Source organism: Bos mutus, chromosome 3 (assembly GCF_027580195.1).
Source record: "Bos mutus isolate GX-2022 chromosome 3, NWIPB_WYAK_1.1, whole genome shotgun sequence".
Classification (NCBI taxonomy): Eukaryota; Metazoa; Chordata; class Mammalia; order Artiodactyla; family Bovidae; genus Bos; species Bos mutus.
In genome coordinates, this window is record NC_091619.1 from 31868584 (window position 1) to 31896579 (window position 27996).

At 41.1% G+C, this 27996-nt stretch overlaps 1 protein-coding gene across 2 annotated transcripts in view; it reads right to left on the reverse strand.

Annotated features, from left to right (window-relative positions):
- Nucleotides 1–4511: 4511 nt before the first annotated feature.
- AHCYL1 (adenosylhomocysteinase like 1) overlaps nt 4512–27996 on the reverse strand; it is a 40993-nt gene continuing 17508 nt past the window's right edge. The window contains exons 2-17 of one of the 2 annotated variants that reach the window (XM_005891289.3): nt 19699–19810; nt 17298–17441; nt 15813–15913; nt 15302–15404; nt 13317–13411; nt 12632–12738; nt 11694–11810; nt 11375–11438; nt 10511–10599; nt 10086–10156; nt 9404–9498; nt 9226–9324; nt 8798–8866; nt 8298–8376; nt 7065–7185; nt 4512–6561 (exon numbers count right to left, since the gene is read on the reverse strand). In XM_005891289.3, the coding sequence (XP_005891351.2) occupies nt 6555–6561; nt 7065–7185; nt 8298–8376; nt 8798–8866; nt 9226–9324; nt 9404–9498; nt 10086–10156; nt 10511–10599; nt 11375–11438; nt 11694–11810; nt 12632–12738; nt 13317–13411; nt 15302–15404; nt 15813–15913; nt 17298–17441; nt 19699–19810 (1473 nt within the window). In that variant the 3' untranslated portion in view covers nt 4512–6554. Of the gene's footprint in view, nt 6562–7060; nt 7186–8297; nt 8377–8797; nt 8867–9225; nt 9325–9403; nt 9499–10085; nt 10157–10510; nt 10600–11374; nt 11439–11693; nt 11811–12631; nt 12739–13316; nt 13412–15301; nt 15405–15812; nt 15914–17297; nt 17442–19698; nt 19811–27996 lie in introns of those variants that run through there. The other variant, XM_005891290.2, reaches the window with a different exon arrangement.

Genomic DNA, 27996 nt, shown 5'->3' on the forward strand with positions numbered 1-27996 from the left:
TGGGGCTCAACTCCAAGTTGAGCTGTCCAAAGACAGCTGGGAATTTGTAGCCAACAAGTGCAATGAAGGGGTCAGTGGGTGAAAAGTTACTCAGAGGAGACATCAAGGGTAGGGGAATTCTTGCTGAAGACAGGCAAGGGTGATCAGATAGTATGGGTAGGGGATGGGGAATATGATCAGATAGCAAGGGTGAAGGCATTCTTGCTAAAGTGACCTAGCAGGATCCTTGTTACAACCAAGCTACGCAAGATGGGGCCAAGGTCAAGGCCTAGTCAAGAAGAAAGGCCAGAGGACCCTGACTAGAATTTGGTCAAGTGGAGAGTCTTTGTCAAGGTCTCTCCTGAAGTTATAGTCCAGCTATTGGCCAAGGCTGTGGTCTTTTCTGGAGGCTTCATTTGGGGAGGGGAGACCCTGATGCTGGGAAAGATTGAAGGCAGGAGAAGGGGACGACAGAGGATGAGTTGGTTGGATGGCATCACCGACCTAATGGACATGAGTTTGAGTAAGCTCTGGGAGTTGGTGATGGACAGGGAAGCCTCTTGTGCTGCAGTCCATGGGGCTGCAGAGAGTCAGACACGACTGAGCAACTGAACTGAACTTGTCTATGGAATGCTGCTCCACATCCCCTTAAGAGGTATAACATAATAAATTATATATTTGTATATTTCCTAAAAATCTGAAATATTCTCAATTTTAAAACACAGGAGTTTCATAAAAGGAATTGTGAACCTATTATCCTTTGCTGGCCAGAGATGCTATGCGACAACCAGACAATGTGAGAAAACTTGCCATCTGGTGGTTGCAGTGGAGAACAAACAAAAACACTAAAAAAAATAAACAAAATACCATTATTAAAAGTTCCAATTGTGTAACTTCCAATACTGCATATATACAAAAAATTGATTACAACTTAAAATTGATTCAGTTCAGTTCAGTTCAGTTGCTCAGTCGTGTCCGACTCTTTGCGACCCCATGAATTGTAGCATGCCAGGCCTCCCTGTCCATCACCAACTCCCGGAGTTCACTCAGACTCACGTCCATCGAGTCAGTGATGCCATCCAGCCATCTCATCCTCTGGCGTCCCCTTCTCTTCCTGCCCCCAATCCCTCCCAGCATCAGAGTCTTTTCCAATGAGTCAACTCTTCACATGAGGTGGCCAAAGTACTGGAGTTTCAGCTTTAGCATCATTCCTTCCAAAGAAATCCCAGGGCTGATCTCCTTCAGAATGGACTGGTTGGATCTCCTTGCAGTCCAAGGGACTCTCAAGAGTCTTCTCCAACACACACACAAATTGATTACACACTCTATATTGGAGTCATAAAATTTTTAATAATTTTAAAATTATTTATCTTTCGGCCATGTGGTTATGTGGGATCTTAGTTCCCCGACCAGGGATCAAACCCGTGCTCCCCTGCATTGGCAGTTCAGTCTTAACCATTGGACAGCCAGTGAAATCCCTTAAAATATTTTAAAATTGCTTTATTGGTTTGCTGAGACTTCCTGATCCCAGATTCTTTACCGTCTGAACTACCAGGGAAGAAAAAAGTAGTTAATCTATGGTCCCTCAGTGGTGAAGAATCAGCCTGCCAATGCAGGAGACAGGGGTTCAATCCCTGGGTCCGAGATTCCCGGGAGAAGGAAATAGCAACCTACTCCAGTATTCTTGCCTGGAGAATCCTATTGACAGAGAAGCGTGGTGGGCTACACCCATAGGGTCACAAAGAATCAGACACGACTGAAGCAACTTACCATGCATGCACTTAGACTAGAATACTCTTTGATATTTTCTTATTTTTAGAATGTCATGTGTATTTAAAGGTGTGTATTCTTTTTTAATTGGAGAATTGCTTTACAGTATGGTGTTGATTTCTGCCATACATCTATTTACATAAATCGTCTATAGGTATATGTATATCCCCTCCTTCTTGAACCTCCTTCCCACCTCCCACACCATCCTACCCCTCTAGGTTGTCATAGAGCACTAGATTTGAGCTCCCAGCATCATACAGCAAATTTCCACTGGCTATCTAACTTTACATATGGTAAAGAAGATGTTTTAATGCTATTTTCTGATGCTTTCATTCTCATTTTCTGCTGTCACAGAGACTTCCTCTTCTTACCTAATAGAACGCAAGTCAAATGCTTTCAGGGGGCTTCCCAGGTGGTGCTAGTGGTAAAAAAACACTTGCTTGCCAATGCGGGAGACACGAGATCCAAGTTCGACCCCTGGGTCAGGAAGAGCCCCTGGAGGAGGGCATGGCAATCCTCTCCAGTATTCTTGCCTGGAAAATCTCACGCACAGAGGAGCTGGTGGGCTACAGTCCACAGGGTCATAGAGTTGGACATGACTGAAGCGACTTAGCAGCAGCAGTAAATGCCTTCAGACACATCTTTCCCTTTATCCCTTTATCCCTAACATAACCTTTATGCCTAGGGTCAGCAAAGTTTTTACATCGAAGACTATTTCAGACTTAGTGGGCCATTTGGTTGTGCCTCAACTCTGCCATTGTGAATGAAGTAGTCTATAGACATTACATAAACTAATGAGTGTGGTTTGTGTTCAAAACTTCATTTACAGACACTGAAATTTGAATCCCGCCAGGACTGTCTGAATCAGAACTAGATTCTGAAGAACTACCATCTTCTAAGACACTAGTATGTAAACTGCTCGGACAATCAGAGAAAGAAACTGCATAAAATTCACTGAAAAATTCTTCACTCAAAAGTTCATGATGTCTCACTTTTGAAAATTTTACAGTAATAATTTTGTGTTAATAATATACACAAGGTTCGAACAAAAACCTAATGAAGCAAAATGTGAATGATAATGACAATTGTTAAGTTGTATAATGAACCCTTGATCAATTTCAAGCTCTAACAACTTCGCATGGTAATGTTAATTGTAAAACGTATTGATGTCGTCTCTGGTCAATAACATTCAGGTAACAAAAGGCATATTAATATGTCTCTGGTCAATAATGTGTTAAGAAGTATTTTATGGAGAAGTGCTCTGAAATTACTTATATATCTCATTCTTTATTATTAAACTGATTCATTTATATCAGTATATAGTTTCTTCTTCTATTCAGTGCTTTATAAACCATTACTTGGGTGCTCAGATTTTTCCAGATTTGCCCTTAAATATCGGTTTCTGTGTCCTTTTGACATGCAATCATTTTTTGAGTACTTCCTTGCTTTCCTGCTCTTCATGTACTTCTGCACAGCCATAGAATCAGCCATTTCTCCAGAGTCCTCACTCCTTTAAGTGGAGAATGTAATGCTTGAATCTGGATGCTAGAGCATGCAGTGCACTGGAGGAAGAGGGGAACTGCTGCTCCAAGGCTCACTTAGTAGACAGAGCCAGGGAATGTTTGTACAAACACCCATTCCCCTATTTCTTTATGCTGAAATTCATGAGTTCACACCAAAACCCTGTAGCTCCTATTCAAACTCAACACTAGAGTTTGTTCTAGTCTTTTCCCTTTCTAACAACTCCTCTAAAAATCAGATAGCTGGCTTCCAATAGCCTTAGCATTTCTTCTGGTTTAATCAAGTTCCCTGTTCCTACATACTCCAACATTGCCATGGCTTTCCTGCATGGCTGTCCTCCCCACCCCAAGTGCAGGGAGACTCCCAGCACTAGGCCACATCCCAGCTCTCACCCACATATCCCAGGCTGGGAACCCATTTGGATAGCAGCCCTACCTAATGCTGAACTGTGGGTAAAGGAAGAGCTCCTCGTTTCACTTGTATCCCGAATATTTAAAACAGATCCTAGCGCATAGAAAGCAATAAAAGACACGTTGAAGAATTAATTTTATAAAACTGCACAGTCAACAGTTCATTTAAATTCTTTATATTCAAACACTTAATTTTCAAATATTTTCCCATCATAATAAACTTTTTATAAAGTTATCAGATTCAGGAAACAGTTTTTTTTAAAAGTTTAACTCTAGGCAACATGAAGTTTATCTTATATTTGGATTTATTTGCATGGATAAAACCTTGCAGAACTAAAAACACTCATTTTACCAATCTGCACTGCAAAATCAACACTGGGATCAGTTTAATAAAATAGAAAGGGTATTACTTTTGAACAATATTAACAGATACACTGTTAAATCAGAAAATATGGAGACTACTTCAGAGATGGATACAGGTATGGTGTGGGGTGGGGATGGGCTAAAGCTTATGTAACTTTGGAGGCATTTTTTAAGAATTAGGTACAGGGTCTTATGAAGGGGACTGTGTATCTGAGGAGGCCTGAATTTTAGGCAGCAAGGTGCAGGAACGAAGTTAAAGTGAAAGTGTGCAGGCCCAATGCTGGGCACAGAGCAGACACAAATTTAAGATATTACTGAGGAACTCTGCATCTAGCCTCTTTCTCTACATACTAGGTCCTAAAAAATCTCTTAGATATTGCTAACTGACCCATGACTTCTCTCATCTTGGAAAACAGATTCTAAATGAAGGTGTTGTTCAACCAAGAATGACACAGGATTCCAATAAGGTCTTATCATTTTAATTGACTTTAATGATTATTGCTCATCTGCAAGGATTAATATTGCATTCATTAAAAATCATTCAATACAAAATAAACTTGTTCCTCCTAAGTTGCTCTCCACATGCTCCCTCTGATGCCAGACATTTTCCCACAGTGTCCTTTGTTACATGGCTTGACAGAGACGGAGCCCTTACCGAGTATTCCTATGGACACAGTAATAGATATGGGAGCAGGGGGCAGGCCAGAGGGCAGCAGGACCTGAGCCCCATCCCTCTAGCAGAGCTGACATGATGGATACCACTGTTGGCCAGGTTATCTCCCCTAAAGGATGTGCTGTTCTGATTGGCTGGTTAAATGCCCTGGGAAAAGGGCTTAAACTCTTAGCATCTACAAAGAAGAAAGCATGGTTGCATTGGCAAGGAGTGGGAAGGGTAGGGAGAAAAAAGAAAGGGAAAAAATTTTTGGCAAGATCACTGTCCCCTGATAGGAAGTCACAGGGTGGAAGCTTTCCTTTCTTATATTTCTGTTTTTAATTAATGCCTGTCTCTCTGATCAATAGCAACAGGGAAATGAAAATTTCTAGTATCTAGCACTAATGCCTGACCCAACTTTGAAGGATCACAAGCTACAACAAGTTGAGGATTTAGAATCCTGGATAATTATGCACTTAAAGCTCATGAGCATAAAGCTCATCTGACCATGCAGAAATGCTGGTAAGCAGGGTTCATGGCAGGGGAATACATCATCTTTCTGATTTCTAAGAGCCTTTCTGGGGATTCCTACAGAGTGTGAGCCAGGACATACCGATTACTCTATGCACAAACTGCCCTTTGAGGTCTCAGTTCATACATTTTCTGTGTCACGTGTAAATCAAAAGTGGTACTACTTCTGTAAAACTAAAGTTATATGGGGCCTAATGTCCCAGACAAGTTAAACAGAGCCGATTTCCTTCGCCCTGGCCCAATTTAGCCTTCCTCCTCCCATCCACACCTATCTCCCTTTAAATATTTTAAATTGCAGAAGCACAGCTGATCAGAAATTTGCTCTTAAAGAGAGTTCAGTGCTATATACTGACTAATGACTCAAGAAATTTGCTTCCAGCACAAGCTGATGGGCAGAGCTGATAAAATCCGCTATTATGGCCTCAGTTCATTGATGCTATGAACTATGGGCTAGAAACTGGGATTATCAGAGTTTGAAATCAGCATTTCTCTAGACTCAACTCTGCACTTTTAGCTCCAAAGGTTCAAAAGATAAACTGATAATAACTAATCACTCAAGCAGCTCCTCAATATTAAGACTAAACGTTTTTCTTACTTAAAAAACAAACAAAAAACCCTAAAACAGAAACAGAAATAAATGCTAGGGGACAAAATTCAACTGAACAGAATAGTCTGGTTAAAAACCTGGAAAATGAGAGGGTCTGGTGGGAAGCGGAGGAAGGGCTGTACTAAATCCAAGTGGGCCTACTGGATCTTAACAAGCAACACTCACTAGTACACATCTCTGAACCAAACATACCACCTTTACACAGGAAACAGGGCTTGGAACATCTAGGGGAAATTAACATGCACCACCTACATCTAACCTACCTGCCTGGTAGGTACCATCCCTGCTCCTCTGAAGAAGTGAAAGAGCACTGATTCCAGCAGCTGAGAAATGGGCTCTTTTAAGGCAATTTAGACATTGCAGATTGTTCCACACAGACGGTACCTTAGCGTCTCCTGTTAATAAGGTACCCAATTAAGACTATTAAGTCCCCAGAAATGCAAAAGAAAGGATCACCTTTCTGGGCTGGGAGAGTAAAATCCTTCTTTAGTGACTAGGGTGAGAAATCTTTAATCTCAGTTTCATCTAAAGAGCCATGAAGCAAGTTCCTGCGTGGTCTGTAGAACTTGGATAATGAGATGAAAAAAAAAAACAAGAAAGAAATTATAGGAAAAAAAAAAATCAAAAGGAAAGGATTAAGAAGAAAATAAAAGTTATTTTAAAAAATATTTCTTTTAGAATTGTGTGGTTCATGTGTTCTGGTCCTTGGTAATATGGTCCATTAGTATCTGTAAAGAAAGAGTGACTGGTTAGCACTTGTGTCTTCCACATGAGAGTTCCAAGAGAAGAATCAAAAACAGAGAACACTCTCCAGGGTCTTCCCTCACACAGGCCAGGGATTCCTGCAGTCATTCCCCACGGATCATTTCTCACTGTACTTCCACAGGATTTCCAACAATGCCATCTCTAGCTTTCTCTCCTGCTCCCTAATAAGTCAGTGATTTTCAATGTGACAATATGTTAGAATAATCTGAAGAAGTTTTACAAAATAAGCCTGGGCCCCATTCTAGACTAACTCTATCAGAATCTCTGAGGGGAAGGCTCAAGCTCCAAAATTTTAGAAAATGCTGACTTCTTTACATTTACTACTAGATAAATACTTTTTCTGTTTACTTTTTAGTGTGGGACAGAGTTCTTGTATATTTCAAAATCAGCTATACTACTATTTAGAAAAGTCTGCTTGGCATAGTATCAGGGACAACATCTTTTCATTTACTTTCCCCCAAGTTACCTGTAATAATTGGGTTTGAATGGCCCATTTTTGTTGAGTCCCAGATATTTTGCTTGGTCATCTGTCAGCTCTGTCAGGTGGGCATCAAATGATGGCAGGTGCAAGCTGGCAACGTACTCATCTAAGAAGAACAAAGCAGCAGGGAGCAGACTCCATATAAAATATGCCTCTCAGGGCATAACCTCCCATTACTTCATCTGAAGCTTTCTGAGAGAGAGGACAAGGCTTGGAATAACACTGAAAGAATCTAACTTGGAATATTCGCCTAATTAAAAAAAACACTCAAAGTTGTCTTTAAGGTATCTTTCAGTACAACCAGAATGTATTAAGAAAGCCATTTGCTAGGGTGGTACGGCAACTTGTACCGCCCCATTCTTCTCTGGCAAAGCTTCTGGGTTCACCTCAATGGCCAACATACCACGGACTACCCTCACCTTCCTGCAGCAATTTCCTTAGCTGAATTATAGTCAAATTCAGAGTCAAGGTGGATCCTAGTGAGCTCAAAAGAATTAGTCATCAACATTTACTTAGGGTAAGATCCATAATGGCTTCAAATCTTTGGATCACAGATTTCTAAGGCAGCTGGCACAACTATATTAGTTTTCCATAGATAAGCTTCCTGGGCTTTTACCTTTATGAATATTAATTAAAAACCAAATAGCAATCAGAAGTAAGCTGCTGGAGGGGACAAGAATAAGGTGGTTTTTAGCTTTAAGAGGACAGGGGTTTGGGCTGACGAATGAGAGGGGAGATTGGCATCATATCTGGAAAGGTAAGCATCTAAAGATGATGCATTGTGTCATGTAAATACAGCACAGCTGACCGCTGGAATGACAGGAGACTGCTTACATGTTTCACAGAGGATGGACAATAAAACCTGTATTTGGTTTCTGTTTCTTCCATTTTGGTCCCGGGCTGTAATCAGTGGTAGTTAAGTTTACTGAACTTCAAAAACTACTTGGGATATAAGAGCATCTACCCTAAACCACTGTGCTAAAGCACCTTTACTCATTAGCTGTATTTCTTGCTACAATTTTGCAATGTACGTATTCTCACCTTACCGATAAAGAAACTGAGGCTCATGGAGATTAGAACTTGTCCTGAGGTCCGAAAACCATTAAGTGCCAGCACAGGGATTATAATCCTGACTCTAAATCCAATGCTTTTCATGATACTCATTTTACCAAACCACCCAACATCTAGGGGTCAACACAGGTTTCTCTTTCTACTCACCCATTTTCTTAGGGAGCAAGTATACATCTTGTTTGTATCGTCCCTCAGGCGCATTATAGAGTTCTATCAGTGCCAAAGCCTAAGGCAAAAGTGGGTCAGAAAACACAAAAACACTTCTTAGGGACATTAAAATAAAAGTAGGTTTAACAGGGTCTTGGGGTAAGTACTTAGTGAACTACCACAGCAGCAGCATCCAGGACTTCGATTGTAATAAACACCAGCACACATCATAAGAGGATTTATTGGTGTTTTTGCTTAGTTCCTAATAAAAGAACAGACTACATACAACTACGCTGGAACACTGTATTCCTAATGAAAATAGTTAATGCAAAGGAACACAAATACTGACTCTACCTAACGATTATTTTCTATACTTGACAACTTGTAACTTGAAGAAAACAGGTTGCTAAGAACCCAGGAGGCCACGCTCGCACTGGAACTCGGTCTAGGCCCAGATCCAGGCATCTCAGTGCAGGCCAGGCTGATGTTCTGTCACGTACCTGTGTTGTAGCTGTGATGGACAGAACAAAGGTAGGGACCGTGGAGCAGCTCAGATTGAGCAGACGACCCTGAAATGTTGAAACAGAGCCCTGGGGTGAGTTGTGTGATCCCTGTCACATCACGAAAGCCACGCAAATGCAAGAAAGGACTTCATACCCCTCTCAACTCAGCTGGTAGAAGTACAGTTCCAAATCAGGACTCTAGGTTTTATCTTATTTTCTGTAAGTCCATCTGAATCTGACACACTAATGAATCAGTTGTGGTCAGGGAGTGATTCTATTTTGGGAACCAGACTATATTTGAGAAATATACTTCTATCCAAAGATAGAGCTCAGGGAACAACAGGCCGAATATGTTTACCCTGCCGCCCCTCCCCCAAGGGTGCTAAGCACACTGCTGTGCTGCCCGAACCCTACAGTATGTGCACCTCTGCCAGAAGGACGACACGTTTGCCATCCGGCCAGATGACATGATCCACCTGAGAACGTACTCGCTCCCATGTCAGCTCAGGAGTGCGGAGGCTGGTCTGAAAGGAAGACAGCACAGTTGACTGGCTATAATGGAAAAAGGAAAAAAGGTCTAGTAACAGGTAAGAGAAACCTTACCACATCAATTTCTGTGTTTGAGTGGCCCATATTGCATACGATACAACTGTTTTTCATGCGATCCAAATGCTCCCGTGTCACTACATTCTTATTTCCTAAAAGTAAAATAGAGTAGCTGAGGAAAGAAATCCTGTGGGGGAAAGGTACTGACTGACTTTCAGTTAAAACATGGGAAAGAACTCCTGGCACTGAAGAGCATGTATACACTGCAAGCAAAGAAGTGTGTGTTGCATAACAGCTCTTTAGGTTCAGTTATTTCATTTTAAGATCAAGCAGTACATAAAGACATCAAGGAAAAAGGCTCTTTGTTCTGGAAAATATGTTAAGGTTCTGACTGCTTACTCTAGTTCTCAGACTTTTATGTAGGACACAGGTCTTACCTACTTTATATGAAAGTCAACTAGATCACATTCAAGATTTAACCTCAGTTAATACTCTTTCATGTATACCAAAGCACTGCTGGGCTTCCCTGATGGCTCAGACAGGAAAGAAATTCCCTGCAGTGCAGGAGACCTGGGTTCCATCTCTGGGTCGGGAAGATCCCCTGGAGAGGGGAATGGCTATCCACTCCAGTATTCTTGCCTAGAGAATTCCATGGACAGAAGAGCCTAGCAGGTTACAGTCATGGGGTCACAAAGAGTCAGACATGACTGAGTGACTAACACAAAGCTCTGACACTCACCTGTGCAAGTTATTACAACATCAACTTGCCGGATGACTTCATTTAGCTTTACCACCCTGAACCCATCCATGCTGGAAGAAAAGGAAGGAATACTATGAGTAAGAGTAGGACAGAAGCTGGTCACAAAATGAGGCAAATTTGTTTCTGAAGTTAGATCTAGGGCTACCTCACTGGAATGATAAGTGATAAGCTGTGCTAAGAGATACACACTGGCCTCTTCAGACTGCCCAAGATTCCATCCAGGAAGGGAAAATACCAAGAAGCTCTATGAATGCCCTATGATTACAATGCAGAGAACAGAGCAATCATAGCTGTCTCCTCCTTTGAGGAATTTTCCCAAGGACTAGTTAATACAATCAATCACAAACTCTTGGAAATACAAAGTACCTGGAGCCAATCTAATGGTATTACCACTCTGTTCTTACCAGGCCTGCAGAGCACAGATAGGGTCAATTTCCGTGATATAGACAATTGCTCCAAGGGCCTTGAGAGCAGCACAGCAGCCCTTTCCCACCTGCAGACGTAAAACAGAAGTCAGGTACACTAAGGCGTGGGTATTTAGGATGGGTTTCCCTGACGGCTCAGCGGTCAAGGATCCACCTGCAATGCAGGAGATGCAGGTTCGATCCCTGGTTTGTGAGATTCCCCTGGAGTAAGAAATGGCAACGCATTTTAGTACTCTTGCTGGAGAAGGGAATGGCTATCCACTCCTGTACTCCTGCCTGAATATCCCACGGACACAGGAGCCTGGTGGGCTATAGTCCAAAGGGTTGGACATGACTACTGAGTAACTGAGCACAGCACACACACATTTGGGCAGATAGGCTCTCTGGGAGATGGGAATTAACCTCCCTAAACCCATCAATCATCTAGCAAATCCTTGCAAAGATGCTCCAATCCAAGCAGAGGAGAAACTGATCCTGATTATATTGTGATCAGAGAAGTGATTTAGCAGACATTTCATAGCAAAGGCTGGAGACTGGGACAGTAAAAGAGATAAAGGAAATGAAAGTATCACCATCAGGGAAATGGACCAAGGAAGAGCAGCTTGGTCTGAAGGTTACCTTCAGATTCTTATTCTAGGAAAACTTGATTAATCGTCACTTAATTCATTCCCTATGTCTGTATTTGTAAGTGTGAATAAAGGACTTTTACTACAATTTTGAGATACTTTGTCTAAAAGCATACTTTAAACTCTATCAGTACTCTACACTGACAACACAAATCTCCTTCACTCAACATTTGTAACAAGCCTGTGAAAAGGCAGACACTGAGGCCCAGCTACTTACCTCACCATAGCCACACACTACCACTTGTTTCCCACCAAACATTACATCTGTGGTCCTCTTCAGGCTGTGGAAATAGACAAGGGCTCAACTCAAACATTATTAGCTGAAACACAGTCCCTCTGAAAGTAAGTGTGGGGCAACACCCCATGAAAACTTCAACTAGAAGCAGGTTGGACTCAGTATGAGATAGAACCCCTCTAACAAACTTTTAAAGCCACTGGAAGACCAGGGGGCAAAACTGGAATGATATCAGACTAACATTATAACCCAACCCAAATTTATCTCCTACAAATCTGAATAATTATACGTTTCAACCTACCCATCCAAAATGGATTCTCGGCAGCAGTATAAGTTATCAAACTTCTGTTTGGTAACAGAATCATTGACGTTCATGGCCGGAACACAGAGCTTCCCAGCTTTGGAGAGCTGATACAGCCTAAAGGGGGAAGAAAGCCACAAAAACAAAAACAAAGTTAGCTGGTAAAACACAGTAACTGGCAAAGTCTGCCTAATTCTCTTCAAGCTCTGTGCTGCCCTCCCCAGTCTTATTTATTGCCCAAGAATATCAGTAAACAAGGTATTTCCTTGTTATCCCTCCTCATGTCTTTTCATTTTCTCTTCCCCAACACCCACTCCTTTTTTTGGAAGGAAAAAAACAATCTTTCAATTTAAGAAATTTACTTCTCTTCCATAAAAGGGGATACAGTTCCTTAGACCAAGCATTTTCTCTATCTTAAAAAAAAAAAAACAAAACCCACGCCTACTTCTGAATAAGATTATCAATGATTCTGATATGGTTCCGTGTGTGTGTGTGTTTAAGCATATGCAAGGTGCCCCCAAATGAGAAATACTCTCTCAGGTATTTTTTTAGGTATTACAACAAGCAAATCATATTTTGCCCAGGTTTATTTTTTATAATATGTATAACATATAGTTTTACAATAGATTTTTTTATTTTAAATATAAAAGTATAATCTAAAATCAAATACAGGTTTTCAAGATATACTCGCTCCCTACCTCCCAGCACTGATTGAGAATCACAGTGGAATAAATGGGTGAGAAAATGTCTGAACTAGAATCTGAAATAACTTCTTTAGGGTCTCCTTGATTTTTTAAAGGTAAAAACTCAAACGTTTTATCTAATGAAAATACTCCCATTTAAGTTACAAGTCGGAAACACAGCCCTAAAGCCTAAAAGAGACCAGAAGAATCTGCTGAGGCAAGGACACAAGGGGCAGCTACTCCAGAGTCTGTTACCTGTGAACACCAGTCACGCTCTCTTCCACAATGCCTCGGATCTTCTTAAACACGTTTGGATACTTCTTATAAACCCAGTGGGTTAAGTCTCCCCCATCATCCAGGATCTATAGAACAGCCAGAAGACTTCTATGGGCATTCAGGCTGCTAGAGCTGGGGGGAACTTTGAACCCACTTTCTGCACTAGTAAGAGAGCCCTATATATTTTGGAAGAGCACTCCTCAGAGCTCCTTAGAGCAGGTTTAGATAATGGAAACACAGTCAAATTTGTTGGTGTAAATGGTTAAAAGGATTCCTAAGTTTGTTCTAGGCTACAGTGAAGAGTAGTGTAGGCTAATCACAGACTCATTTTTAGTCTAGAGCCCTGAAATACAGCCCCTTGGAACACAAAAGGAGCTGGGGCAGGAAGGAAAGAAACCATAATTCTACTCCAAAGAGATACCATATCACGTTCTTCTATTTCATTCTGCTGTGTTTGAGCCACATGTGTTCAGTTGGTTTTACCCTTCCCCCGCCTTTCCATTCAGCACTGAGACCCATTTTGAAAAGCTATCAAGCTAAACACTTTGGCAACAAAGTAAGTGCGTAAGACCAAACATCCAAAACATATTTAGGGAACCATGCTTTGAGGGAAAAAAGGAAAGAAATCCATTGTCAAAAGTATAGGATGAATATGCATTATTACCATATTGGCTTGCCACCCATCCATGTTCACACAGCGGTCAATACACCACCAGAAGTCATCTTCTGACTCGCCCTTCCAAGCAAACACTGCAACTCCTGTAGAGATGAAAACAAATCAGCTGATTCCTCCTTTGGGCAGTGTCCTACACCAACATCTCTGAGATCTGAAGAGAAAAAGGCTATGGAAATTACTCTGGAAAGGAAACAACTTAGGAAGGGCAAAAAGTTAAAAGAGCATCTTTAGTCCAGAAATCAGTTAAGAATTTAAGGGATTTTTATTTTTAAAAGTATTTTAGAACCTTAAATGTTATTCTCTTTGGCCAAATTTTTCTTTTAAATGATTTTATTTATTTATTTTTGGCCGTGCTGGGTCTCCGTTGCTGCATGGGCTTTTCTCCAGTAGCGGCGAGCAGGGACTACTCTCTACTTGCAGGCATGTGGGCTTCTCATTGTGGTGGCTTCTCCTGTTTTGGAGTATGGATTCTAGAGCATACAGGCTTCAGTAGTTTAGCACATGGGCTCAGTAGTTGTGGCTCCCAAGCTCTAGAGCACAGGCTCAATAGTTGTGGCGCACGGGCTTAGCTGCTCTGTGGCATGTGGGATCTTCCTGGATCAGGGATCAAACCCATGTCTCCTGTATTGGCAGGTGGAATCTTTACCACTGAGCCATCAGGGAAGCCCCTCTTTGGTCATTTTTTATATGGAACTTTCTTCTAAGGAGATAAAATGAAGCGGGAATCAAAACGAAGTTGTTCATTACATTGTTTATGTTAGCAAATATCTTGAAACAACCTAAATGTTCAACATTAGGAAACTAGTGAAGTAAAAAATCACATGGTCACATGACTATTATAAATGATACTGTCAAATTTTTGAGAGACATGGAAACTACTTCTGAAGATGTTATATTTAGGTTATAAAATTGGACATATACTGAGACTTATTTCATCTCTGTAAAAAGTGAACAGAAAAAATGAGAAATATATTTATCATATATCATGCTATGCTATGCTATGGTAAGTCACTTCAGTCGTGTCCAACTCTGTGCGACCCCATAGACGGCAGCCCACCAGGCTCCCCTGTCCCTGGGATTCTCCAGGCAAGAACACTGGAGTGGGTTGCCATTTCCTTCTCCAATGCATGAAAGTTTAAAGAGAAAGTGAAGTCGCTCAGTCATGTCCGACTCTTAGCAACCCCATGGACTGCAGCCCACCAGGCTCCTCCATCCATGGGATTTTCCAGGCAAGAGTACTGGAGTGGGGGGCCATTGCCTTCTCCGATCATATATCATAACATATGATAATAAAAAAAGGAGATAATATATTATCTCTGTGTAGCAGGATTTTAGGTTTTTTTGGGAACCTCTAAAATTTTCTGCAATAAATATCTGAAAAGAGTAAAGAAGAAAAACAAAAGTGAGATACAGTTGCTTTCTGAGGATCACAGGAAAGTGGAAGAACCTTAAAAACCTTCAGAGTGATTTTCCTTTGAACATTTTAACAATAAAAATTGTTTTCTGTTTAACTGAATGCATAACTAGTTCATATAGTTTCAGTTCAATACTGAACACCAAATTATCTAATGAACTATCAGATCTAATGAACACAAGGTACTTCTTGTGTCCTCTCAAAAGTGATGAAACTTTTGTGAAAGGAGACCAGCTGAGCTCATACTCATATAGCTCACATAGTTTAAAGTTTTTATTCATTTAATATTAGAATTAGGCATTTCTCCACATATTAGATTCTTTACAAAGATCACTTTTTAAAAAAGTGAATGGGTACAAAGATCATTTTAAATGACTATATAATGTTCCATTATGGATCTGGATCTTCACTGTCCATTTCCTTCCTTTTGACATTTTTTATTATCCTCTACATTTTATAGCTCCTAGACATACATGACAGTAAAGATAATACTGGTATGTAAAAATTATGTTTGGATATTTACTTTGAGGTAAAGTCAGTGAAAAACAGCTGAACTTACCGGCCTCAGCCAGTGCTGCAGCCACCTCATTCTGAGTGGAGTAGATGTTGCAGGCAGACCAACGGCACTGTGCCCCCAGGGCACAGAGTGTCTCAATCAACACCTACATAGATGTGTAAAGAGACACAGTGAGAAAGATGAGGCCCAGACAGGAGTGCTGATTAAGAGAATACCACCTAGGAACTCAGTGGCAACAGGTGCAACACTGGGAAGTAACAAAAGGGTGTAATCCCCTACTTAATAAACTGGAATCTACCTTTACCCAAAATAGGTAATCTGAATAACATATTTATAGCTATCATATTTTGCAACTCTAGATCTCCCTAAGGCAGGTTTGTTAAAAGTAAGCTATACAATCAAAGTAGAAAACCCCATTATAGTGTAACTGGAAGGTTCAGTTGGTAGTCAGCATTTGGAGGTTAGGTAGGGAAGGAAAAGCAAACAAAAAAAATCACCACGCCCCTCCTCAACCCACCACCAGAAGTCCATCATTTTCTCCCATCAAACTCACCGCTGTCTGGGCTGTGATGTGTGTACAGCCCACTATTTTAGCACCAGCCAAGGGCTTCTCCCCCTGAGCACGTTTCCTGAGTGAAATCAGAGCAGACATGTCTGTGAAAGAACAGAGGATTTGAGCTAGGTCTGCACTAGTGAGATCATTAATTTCTGCCCCAGCAACATCTAGGGCAGAGATATGGTGAGGTAAGGGAGAAAAACTATTTTTTTTTTTTTTGGCCTTGCCACACAGTTTGTGGAACTTTAGTTCCCAATCAGGGACTGAACCTGGGCCCTTGTCAGTAAGAGCACAGAGTCCTAACCACTGAACCACCAGGGAATTCCCTCTAAGCATATTTATTTGATGTCCAGCAGCTTCAACTGCAGAACAAGAGGAGGCAGGGAGTTGTCATCTAACCACCTGGAATTTCTCTCTTCCTCTACTGTTTCAGCCTTATATGTAGAGGGCTTGAAAGTGAAAAGTGAAAGTGTTAGTCACTCAGTTGTGTCTGACTCTTTGTGACCCCATGGACTGTAGCCCGTTATACTCTTCTGTCCATGGGATTTCACAGGCAAGAATACTAGAGTGGATAGCCATTCCCTTCCCCAGGGGATCTTCCCAACCCAGGGATCAAACCCAGGTATACTGCATTGCAGGCAGATTCTTCACCATCTGAGGCACCAGGGAAGCCTGTAGAGGGCTTATATGTAGTCAAATTCTCAAAAGTGGAAGGTGAGTGTCATCCTTCCTTTGGGAGAAGAAGGAATAGTTATGTCACTGGCTAATGGATTCCTACAGAGTAAAATCATCAGACCTGGAAGAAAGACTTTGCATCAGCAGACGCCACTTGCTTCTGTTTTTCTATGCTGTCTAATCCTATTCTGTCAGTTTTTCTGAGTTCTGTACTCCCGCCCAGTATAGAACATGTTTCCAGTGTGAAAGCAACAAAAGTAAAGAGACCTTATTTTGAGTGGGGCTGGGTAGAGAAACCAAGATTTAACTGATGGTCAAATTATTTTTACTCTTGATCCAGCAGAGGGTGCTCAGGATCAAAGATCAAAAGAGACCCTAGGTCACCACATCCTTAGCTGAAAACCCTCCCAACATTTGCTACTTCTGAGAAATCTGGGTCTCTGAGATTGGCAGCGATGGAAGGATCCCGCAGAACTAACCACTAGGTACTGATCCAGGACTTGCTGACTCTGCAAGCAGATCTCTGAATATGGTGTCATGGGGGAGGAAAAGAGAAACTACTCTGTGTAATTACCACATGCTGAGAACAGGAAGCAGCAGAGAGAACAAGAACAAGAATCCTGAGGCTCAAGCTCCATACAGAGAGAGCTGTTACATAAACAGCTCCATGCAGAGAGAGCTGTTTATGTCCAGGATATTGGAGTTTCCCAGGAGACTTTCGTTAGCTTTCAAGCCTTAAATTGTTTGTGCATCCTGATGACCAGCAAGTGGGTTGCTTCTGGTCCCCAACCCACTCCCTTTCTTTACCTTGCTCTGCAATCTCAATCTCCCGGCGTCCAAATTCTGCCTGCTTGATGTTCTTCACACAGAAATTGCTGCTGCCCTTGGAGTTGGTTTGCTGCTTTTCTCGGGGGGAAACCTCATCATCAGAGCTATCTGTGTAGGATGCAGCTAAAGCCAGGAAAGAAAGAAATGAGGAAAGAAAAACCTCAATGGCCCCAACTCCACAGGGTGCAGTCCCCAAAGGACTCTCATTTAAGTTAAGCAAATGCTCTTAATTGGAGCCACCTTTAACATCACTCTCTGTTCTACCTTTTACATCACTCTCCATTCTACTTCAGGTCTAAGAAATGGTATGAATGAAACTCCTGTAGATCCTTCAGTGTTGTGGCTCTTTTACCCATCCTGATAATTCTGCCATCAATGCCTGTGATAAGGAGCTACTGATCCCAAAATATGCACCAGCTCATGAGGTGCTTGGTCCCAACTGGGACTGGAACCAGACATGGCGAAAATGGCAGAGTAATTTAGGGCATATAAGGAATGCTATTTCCATAGATCACCAGTTCTCAAAATATCTAAAGCATATACCAGAATCACATGGAAGGTTCACCGAAACACAGAAGGCTAGGTCCCACTGCCAGAAATTCCCATTCGGTAGGTCTCAGGTGGCACCCAGGAATTAACATTTCAAACAGGTGCTGCTGATATCGCTGTTTAGAGGACCAAACTCTGAGACCCATTAATGCAAAAGGATACAAACAATAAGATAATCTTTTATTATAAAATCTTTTAGAGATTTTACACTAGGTTGCACCGAGGAACAGAGAAATGACACAAAAGATAAGCAGCTCCGGTTCTATTGCCAGCCCTGAGACTACTCAAGACATTCAACTTTATATAAGCAGCCTCACAAAACACTAAAGAAGTCCTTTCAGATAGACATGCAGGAGGACATAGAACAGTCACTCTTTACCTTTCAAATCACTCCTTTTCCATTTTCCTCATCACAGACCCAGTATACCAGGTCTCTCAGAGTGCTACATACACATCCTCCTCTGTCCAGCCAGCACAAATAGTACTAAAGGTTATCTACCCACTAGCACAATCTAACTCTCTCACTAAGCTTTTTAAAATGCTCTACTAGGTCCCCATAAAACATGGCCATCAAGATCTTTAAAACTTCCTTAAAGCTTTTGTCACTCATCTCAATTTTCTTTCTCTTATAACTCAATCTTTCAAAATTTTTTCTTTCTTAGCTATAACTAGCCTGCTTGTCACCTATCACTTTTTGTATCTATCTCACTCCAGGACACTTTTTCATTTATGACAGCCGTTATATCTGGAACTTTCCTTGCACACAGGCCCACAGTGAGTGTGCACGTTCCCTTCTCTTCGAACTAGACCATGTGCATACACTGCCATTCGTACTTGTCTGCGTATCCTGTCCATGGGGGGGACACAGCGTAGTGGCACAGGGCAGAGGAGAAGTTTCCAAAAACTGTTTGTTTATTTTTTAAAAGTCCTTGTACCTCAAGCCCAGTCCTTAAGTTAATAATACAATGCAAACAAGATTCTGGCAAAAGAGAAGAAACGGCTTTTGGTACAAATTTCTTTGCTGACATTTACAGCAATCTATGACCTTGGGCAAGCAAGCCTTTTAATCTTTTAACAATGTTTCCTCAAGTTGAACATTGAGGGGGTTGGATTATATGCCCCATTTCCTCCAGTACTCAAACTAAGATTGTATATCCTTTTCCATGGTAATTTTCTGATACTCTCCTCTAAAGTTGAGAACAGCACAATTCAAAGCAAAAAAAAAAAAAAGATTATATAAGGTTAAGATAGGAGAGGAAAACTAAAAAGAAACAGCTGGAGCCATGTAAATTGGACTCTTTCCCACTCCAGAGATTAACAGGGGAGGATACTTCAACATCAAGGGTAGCCTAGTAACTAAAAAGAGTGAAATACCAATTTTTTGTGATGATTCATGCAGTTAAAAGGCAAGAAAAAAAATAGGTGGCAGGGTATATCTTAAACAAAGAAATCAGAAATTATGCTTCCAAAGTATACCTCTTTTTCAAGGCCAGTTCTGTCAGCCAAAATGATTCTCTCCCTTCTCGATGTGGGCAGTAAACGTGGGAATGGGAACTGGCCCAGTACTATCAACCACGCACTGGCCACAAACCACAATCAGAAATCATCAGGGGAGGAAAGTCTCAAGACGACAAAAGCTTCTCCAGCTACAAGCCTGGCTGGGAACATTCCCATTGCCACCCGCTAGTTATCAGCTTTTAGCACAAAGATGGGCAGTCCTGACATGAGGCATTTTCAGATCCTAGATACGTGAAGAGAACTGGGTAGAGCACTAGCTCAAGGCTCTGGAACAGGGAAGAGAGATCAGAGAGAACAAGGAGTTCACACCTACCTGAACTGTAGCTGTCAGTGGAGGACTGAGAGATAGAGCGAGACAAAGATCGTCGGCCAGTCTTGGTGGGGAATTTGGTGAACTCCTGCATGTCATCAGCAAACTGAATTTGCTGTAAGAGGAAGATGAAAAGTTGAAACTTAAAACAAGGATTCTATGAAATGTTTCATTTTTAAAGGCCATACAATGTCTCCCTTAAAGTTAATGTTACCATGTGAAAGTGAAAGTGGCTCAGTAGTGTCCAACTCTGCGACCCCATGGACTACAGTCCATGGAATTCTCCAGGCCAGAATACTGGAGTGGGTAGCCTTTCCCTTCTCCAGGGGATCTTCCCAACTGAAGGATTGAACCCGGGTCTCCCACACTGCTGGTGGATTCTTTACCAGCTGAGCCACATGGGAAGCCCAAGAATATTGGAGTGGGTAGCCTCTCCCTTCTCCAGTGGATCTTCCCGACTCAGGAATCGAACCAGGGTCTCCTGCATTGCAGGCCGATTCTTTACCAACTGAGCTATCAAGGAAGCCCTAATGTTATCATGTGGCTCCTACTAAATCAGCAATTCTTCCACCAGAAATGCGGATGGCAGAAGCTATTCTTTGACTCCTCCCAAAATGCCAATTACTATCTCTTCTCAAAAGTTTCAGCAGAATTGGTGGGGGGGGGAAGAAGGGGAGCAGAGAGAGAAAGCTTAAGATCCAACTTCGTTCAGCATTTGTTTAATTTTACAGGTCTTCTTTCTCATATTCCATAAAGTTTTCTTTCCTCTTACAACCCTGACACATTAAACTCTTTACCCCCTTGTTCACAACTCTATCAAAAAGCAGGCATAATCTCTTAGGGCTTCTTCTTGTTTTTTATTTCAGAATATTCTCTTGTAGCATATCTTATCCTGAAGTTAGCAATGGTTTTGTTACTTGAAAAGATTATGAAGAGATGCCTTAAATGGTGATGGGCATGGAGGTGCCAATAGCCAGAGTCCAGTCATACACCTATCCTTTACAAAGGCAATGGAATAACACCAGAGCCTGCTATATCCAGTAAAATACTAGAATATCCTAATAAAAATTTAAAAACACACACCATAATAAATTCCAACTAATTTGAAGGAAGGAGAAAATAATAACTTGGTAAACTCTAGGTTTAAACCTTTCTTAAATGAAATAAAGCAGAACAATATAACTGTGGAAAGGATACTTGGAACAACTGGCTTTAATAAATGGCAAACAGCTTACAATTAAAATTATTTATAGATAAATTCATGAGTGTTTCTAAAGTGTAGGAAAACACTCTATTAAGTGTTTTAGACCTTCCTGAATTCCTGTTTAAACTGATAAACCCTTTCTTTGAAATGTAAAATAAACCTCAACCTCAGCTGAAAAACAGAACTTGAGATTCTGAATTGAGAAACAATTCAAGTTTGAGAACTTGAATCAAGCTTCTCCTCACAATCTGACTAAATCTGAAAAGGTTCCCACGGAGAATTCATTAAGCTGTTTTCAGCAAACAACTGGAAATGTAACCTATTACTGGAAATGTAACCGATTACAGATGAAAATCTTCTCTCCATAATGCTGGCAGCCTGGTTATAGGCATTTTGAAGCCAGCATTAGTAAACTGTCCATTATTTACCTCTGCTAAAGATTCCCCCTGTCTCATGTACCCTCCAGCTAGGGCAGCAGCTGGTGGTAGTATAAGAGTCAGGCTTAAATGTGCAGCTAAACGTGAACAAGGCGATTACTGAATTAGGAGGAAAAAGTAAGGAAGAGGGAATCAAGAGAATCAAGATTTGTGTTTTTATGTCAAGAATCAAAGCAGAGAATACTGATGTCTTTGGTGTTCAGCTTTCTTTACGGTCGAACTCTCACATCCATACATGGCTACTGGAAAAACCATGCTGACGTTACTTTGCCAACAAAGGTCTGTATAGTCAAAGCTATGGTTTTTCCAGTAGTCATGTATGGATGTGAGAGTTGGGCCATAAAGAAGGCTGAGTGTCAAAGAACTGATGCTTTTGAACTGTGGTGTTGAAGAAGACTTTTCAGAATCCTTTGGACTGCAAGGAGATCAAATCAGTCAATCCTAAAGGAAATCAATCCTCAATATTCATTAAAAGGACTAATGCTGAAGCTGAAGCTCCAATACTTTGGCCACCTGATGTGAGAGCCAACTCATTGGAAAAGACCTTGATGCTGGAAAAGATTGAAGGCAGGAGAAGGGGACGACAGAGGATGAGATGGCTGGATGGCATCACCAACTCAGCGGACATGAGTTTGAGTAAGCTCTGGGAGATGGTGAAGAAGAGGGAAGACTGGTGTGCTGCAGTCCATGGCGTTGCAAAGAGTTGGACACGACTGAGCAACTGAACAATAATACTGATGTCATAGGTATTCAATTTTGTGGTTTTTCTTTAGGTTATTTTGTGCAATAGAGAGGAGGCAGAGTCCACAAACTTTTTTTTTTAAGTATAAGGACAGATCCTAAAGGCGTGGAAGGGAAAGAGAGCTATATTCTTGGCACCTAGCCCAAGGTCTTGCACATAGAAAGCATTCAATAATTATCTGTGGGATGAGTGAGGCTTTCAAATTTCTTTCTTATATAAGATCAAACCAATCAAATTTCAAAATTAAATACTAAAGATTCAAGCAAAACTACATATACTACACCTGAACTTAATTAACAAACACCTTTAAGCATCTGAAGAAACAGCTTTTTAAGTTTAGGTGCTAAAACTTTAAATAGCTTAAATGTCAAAAACACAACTGCCTTTCCAAACCCAAACAAACCCACTTACTGAAGTGGCCACTAGTCAGCATCTGCCCTTCTAAATAGGATTTCCCACTGCGTGTTCACATGACTTCTGCAGTCAACAAAACTAGTTTTACTGAAGGGATTAATCCAGGACCAAGGTGATGACTTTCAACCCAATAGGCAGTTATTTTGGTGGCAGAAAAAAAACACAGTCAAGAGACTATCAACACCATTCAATGCTGCGCAGAGGCAGCTCCTTCTCCAACAGCTTCCCTGCTCCTGATACGGGCAGCCTGTTTGGAAGCCGCTTTCCTGTAATGGCTGTTACAATTCCCCGCCCTGTTCCTCTTTTTAGTTCCAAAGGTTCTGGATATATTCTCAGATACCACCTACCTGGGGGTGGAAGGGTGGGGGAGGGAACTGCAGTAACCTTTTCAGTTTTAAAAACAGAAAACAGAGAGAAAGCCTGCTGTGTCAAGATAGAAATGTATTTCTTTGGCAACCTAGGAACTAACAGTCATAATCCCACCTTGTATTAATACAGCTCATCAGTAGCCTAAAGCTTAGCAAAATCTTTCCCATCTAAAAATAGGAGACTGTTGCACGTGGCTTACTAATCACTGCAGTACCTCAACTCTCAAATAATGAATATGGTCCATATTTCAAGTGGGTAAAAAGTTAACCCAGGCTGTGACATGAATGGGTTACTGTCTATTCTTGCAGCATTTTGATAATCTCAGTGCTTACAAATAAGACGATTCAGATACACACAGATGTACGATAACCTTGTCTTCTCTTCGACCCTGAGTAACTTGCAGAAGAGAACCTGTATCAACAGTTGCTGTTGTGAAATGCAGCTTCTTTGCCAGATTCCACCAGGCCTGCAAGCTCCACTGGCTGTCTTCACAGCAAGAAGCTCTGTCTTCTCTGTGGTGAAGTACCACCTGGAGTGTTATTCACCTTCACATTGTAAATAAAGACAGTGCTGCCAAAAGCAATTTATAGATATCACAAGTTTTCTCTCTAGTGAAATCAGATCTCAATAATAGCCTTCTAACTGGGTTGGACTCACTCCATTTAAGCTAAACATGGTCATTTAGGTGAAAACAAAACACAGAGAATGACTACAAAGTTGTTATGTTTACATTACTTCCTATTTATTATGATTTCTTCTAACCATTATTAAGTTTTTACTGGTATGCTTTCATATTTCTTCAAATCTAGATCTGTAAAGACTGCCAGGTCTAAATATGACATAGGATGGGGATGGAAGGGAGGGGAAAGAAGATAGGTTGAAATCTAAAGTGGATCTGAAAACCAAAAAGTCCTATGCTAAAGAACTATTCTGTGTTTTGATACTCACCTCCATAAACAGCAAATACACAACAAACATACTAATGTCCCTTTTTTTTTTTTGGTTTATTTTTGGCTATGCCACATGGCTTGTAGGATCCGGGTTCCCTGACCAGGAACTGAATCTGGATTCACCGCAGTGAAAGCACCAAGTCCTAACCAATGGACCACCAGAGAATTCCCACCAGTGCTCTATTCCTGAACTAATATCAATCACATCTGAGAAAGGTTAAAATATCAGACTGACCCATTCTCCAAATAGGACATTCAAATATGGAAGTCTACTTGCTGTGCCTTAAAAACTCAATTAAATGTCAGGCCAATTTTACATGCTAACTATCTTAGAGCACTTTTTAAAAGATGACTCTTATCTATGTGATACTGAGAATGGTAAAGAAAAGTTCTACTGAAGATACAAATTGGGGTATGGTATACCACCATCTCGTGGTAAGTCTGGTGACAGTGAACTAAGAGTTGCTCTACAGAACTTAGCAAGAAAAAGGAATCACAGGCAATTGAAAACAACTCCAGAGAAGAAAAACAGTTGTATACTATTCCTTGTTGCTGCTGCTAAGTCGCTTCAGTCGTGTCCGACTCTGTGCAACCCCAGAGACGGCAGCCCACCAGGCTCCCCCAGCCCTGGAATTCTCCAGGCAAGAACACTGGAGTGGGTTGCCATTTCCTTCTCCAATGCATGAAAGTGAAAAGTCAAAGTGAAGTCACTCAGTCGTGTCCGACCCTCAGCGACCCCATGGACTGCAGCCCACCAGGCCCCTCTGTCCATGGGATTTCCCAGGCAAGAGTACTGGAGTGGGTGCCATTGCCTTCTCTGATACTATTCCTTAGTTGATCCTAATTGATACTGTTTTTACCATCAGAAGCTGAGTTTACTTCCACAAACACATGGTCTATCTACTCAGATATTTAAATAGCTTAGTCACACTTCCTTCCCAGGTCCCACCCAATTTTGCTTTCTAGCTCCTAAATCAGAATTAACAGCCACAAGAATTCTGCTATGATACTATGGCCAATGGACAGTGATCAGGGTAACACTCAGAGTATTACATTCATTTAGTCAACACATCTAGGAGGCACCAACTAAGTTGTCGGTGCTATTATAGGAAAGAGCTATGAAAGGAAATATGGTCCCTTACAATCTGTAGATGTGTTCTGATCCACAGTATAACAACCCAAAGCCATATGACAAATGGCTTTGTCATGGAATTTCACTGTTTCTTTAGGAACATGCTAGATACTGTAGTCTTCACAGCCTAATCTGGATATTGTTTAACTGAGGCCTCCAAAAACCAGAGGTTAGGCTAGACAACTTATTATTAAGATGTTATTTCACATGCCTATCTAATAGTTTTTAATTTCCTCAGAAAGGTTTCCTCCTAAGGGTGAAGAACTAGGCTCAAAGGTAAATAGCAATTATTAGGAAAACACATCATTAAGAAAGCATAGCTTGAAGTGAATAGAGGGTTCAGTCTTCCTTACTGCTGAGGATTATTTGAAGGGCCAATTATCTTTTCTGGTACACTACTGGTTTTCTCAGGTGTTCTCAAATTTACATGATGTCCCACTGTCCCCAGCATATTATCTGTGCAATCTTTTCTGTTTAGAAATTATGGTCAGCACTGAAGTGACTTAGCAGCACATCTCTTAGCTAACCCTTGTCAACTGAGCAAAAAAGTGACTATCAGAAGCTAGAAATTTTAACAAAGGCAATTATTAAGCAGTATGCTAGAACACCTTTCAGGATTCCAACCACATCTTTTCTAATCTTTTTTTCCCACACATCTTCTGGCTAACTTATTCTTTCTTCTACAGACTTTACTCTCATCTGCCTTTTTTTCCCCACTCAGAGGAAAAGAGAGAATGGCTATCAGGATAAAAAGGTCTAAGACCTGTTCTTAATACTTACCATTGATCAGTCTGATTCCCATTTCAAATGAATCCAAAGAAATAGTTATCAATAAACACTAGCTTCTTGGTACAAGGACTATATAAATCTGAACATCTTTGAGACTTGCAATTATAATGGCAAAATAAATTTCCCAAAGATGAAGGACATCCTTTTCTCAACTTGTAGCCTGCAGGTATATCAGAAAACAACTCATCTCAAGGGAATCAATCTCAGGCCACACAGTCAAATCAAGAGCCATCTCCAGTCATTTCTTCCATTCCCTGGTGCAGAAACCAGTCTTCTGAAACTTGATAGGTTTTGGCTGCTCACTCTTCTCCTTCCCTGTCTCAAGTTTCTTAAGTTCTCAGTTCCCCCAGATGGGCCCTGAGTTTCTATAGGGAGGTGGGCAGGCAAGCTGACTACAGCACACATCTCCCTCCCCCACTCCACCTGGCTCTGTGTCTCAACAGTAATAGGATATAAAACACACACACACAGCCAGAAGCCAATTCTGCAGTCAGAACAAACACTGTATCTCAACAGTAGTAGGATAACACACACACACACACACACACACACACACACAGAAGCCAATTCTACAGTCAGAAGAAACACTCCTTTCAAAATGGAACTCAACCTGATCCTTCTTTAACGTTGCTGGGAGCAAGGGGTGAGCAACACCAAGCAAGGCCCACACTGTTGAGTCACTTAAATGGTAAGTGAAGTGAAAGTCGCCCACTCATGTCCGACTCTCTGCAACCCTATGGACTGTAGCCTGCCAGGCTCCTCTGTCTATGGAGTTTTCCAGGCAAGAATACTAGAGTGGGTTGCCACTTCCTTTTCCAAATGAAAGGAAGGAACATAGAGCTTGAAAAACTCTGCCAAAGAGTGGTTTACCCTATAAGCTACTCCCCCTCTCTTCATACCAGACTGTGCATTTCATAGGCTTTCTACTGATATTATCTCCAAAAGTGCACCAGTGAAAATGAGTGATCTTGGCCTCTGATTGCCAAGTAGAGATAAAACTAATAGGTTTAAAAAATGGCAACAAGTAAGAGGAAAGGTGTCCCGATCTTCTGAAAACCACAAATTACAACAGAACATAACATGCATCCAGACTATGTTTCAAAGCGTATTTAGCTATCTGCCTGGCCAGTTCCTAGTTTCTCGTCTTCAATCAATACCAATATTGTATGAAAACATGCCTGTCATTCTTTTTCTCCTGACACTGAATTATCATTAACTCCAGGTTAATTTTTGGGGGGGTGGGTAATAGGTGACTGAAAAAATCTAGGTTCCTGAAATATACTCATGTCTTTAGAGATACACCAAAACTTCTCCCCACTCCAACCACTGCACCCCCCCATCACCACTCTTGCACTTTGCCTATCTTTATTATAATCATTTTCAACATAAAAAATTTAATATAAAGGACATTTGTATACCCTCCATCTAGACTGAAACTTTCCCTTTTCCATATTAGATTTCTTTCTCTATATGCACACATGCATACTTTCTAGCAAAGCTATTCTCCTGCGGAACCACTATAACATTATAATACTTACGAACATTAACAGTTCCATATCATCAAATATCCAATCTGTATTCAAATTAATTTTTCTCAAGTATATCCTGCATAGTTGTAAACTCAGCTCTACCACCTCAGGATGGAATCAAGGTTCACAAAATATATTTGCTGTTAGGTTCTTTCGGTCTCTGCTAATCTAAACAAGTTCCATCCCCGCCCTACCCCCACCCCCCACCACCCCCTCCATAATTTTCCTCCAGAGTCCAGGTCAGTTGCAGTATAGAATCTCCCATATTTTGAATTTTTCAGGTTGTTTCCCTCCTGTGAACTGAAAGTTCAGCTTTGAAGTTGGATTAGAGAGAGATTAAATTTGGCAAGAATATTCCATAGTTGATATTATATACTTTACTTTGCACTTCAGGAGGCACCTAAAGTCAGGTTGTTCCACTATTAAGGACACTAACTTGAACGCTTGGTTAGAGTGATTAACATCAGTCTTTGAAAAGAATATTTTCTCCTTTGCAAGCAAAGGTTAATTTGTGCGGTGATCCTTGTCAGCAATGTCCTGTTCCCTAGTGACTTTACCATCTGTTCATAATCCTTGCCTGAGTCAGTTATATTGGGGAGGGGGGGTTATAGAACCCTGATTTCTGTCATTCCTTCCACATACATTAGCTGGCATTCTTTTGCAAAGAAAAGTTCTTTTTTTTTTAACTTGTCATCCGTATTTTTATCTATGTTACACTCAATTGCATGAGTGCAC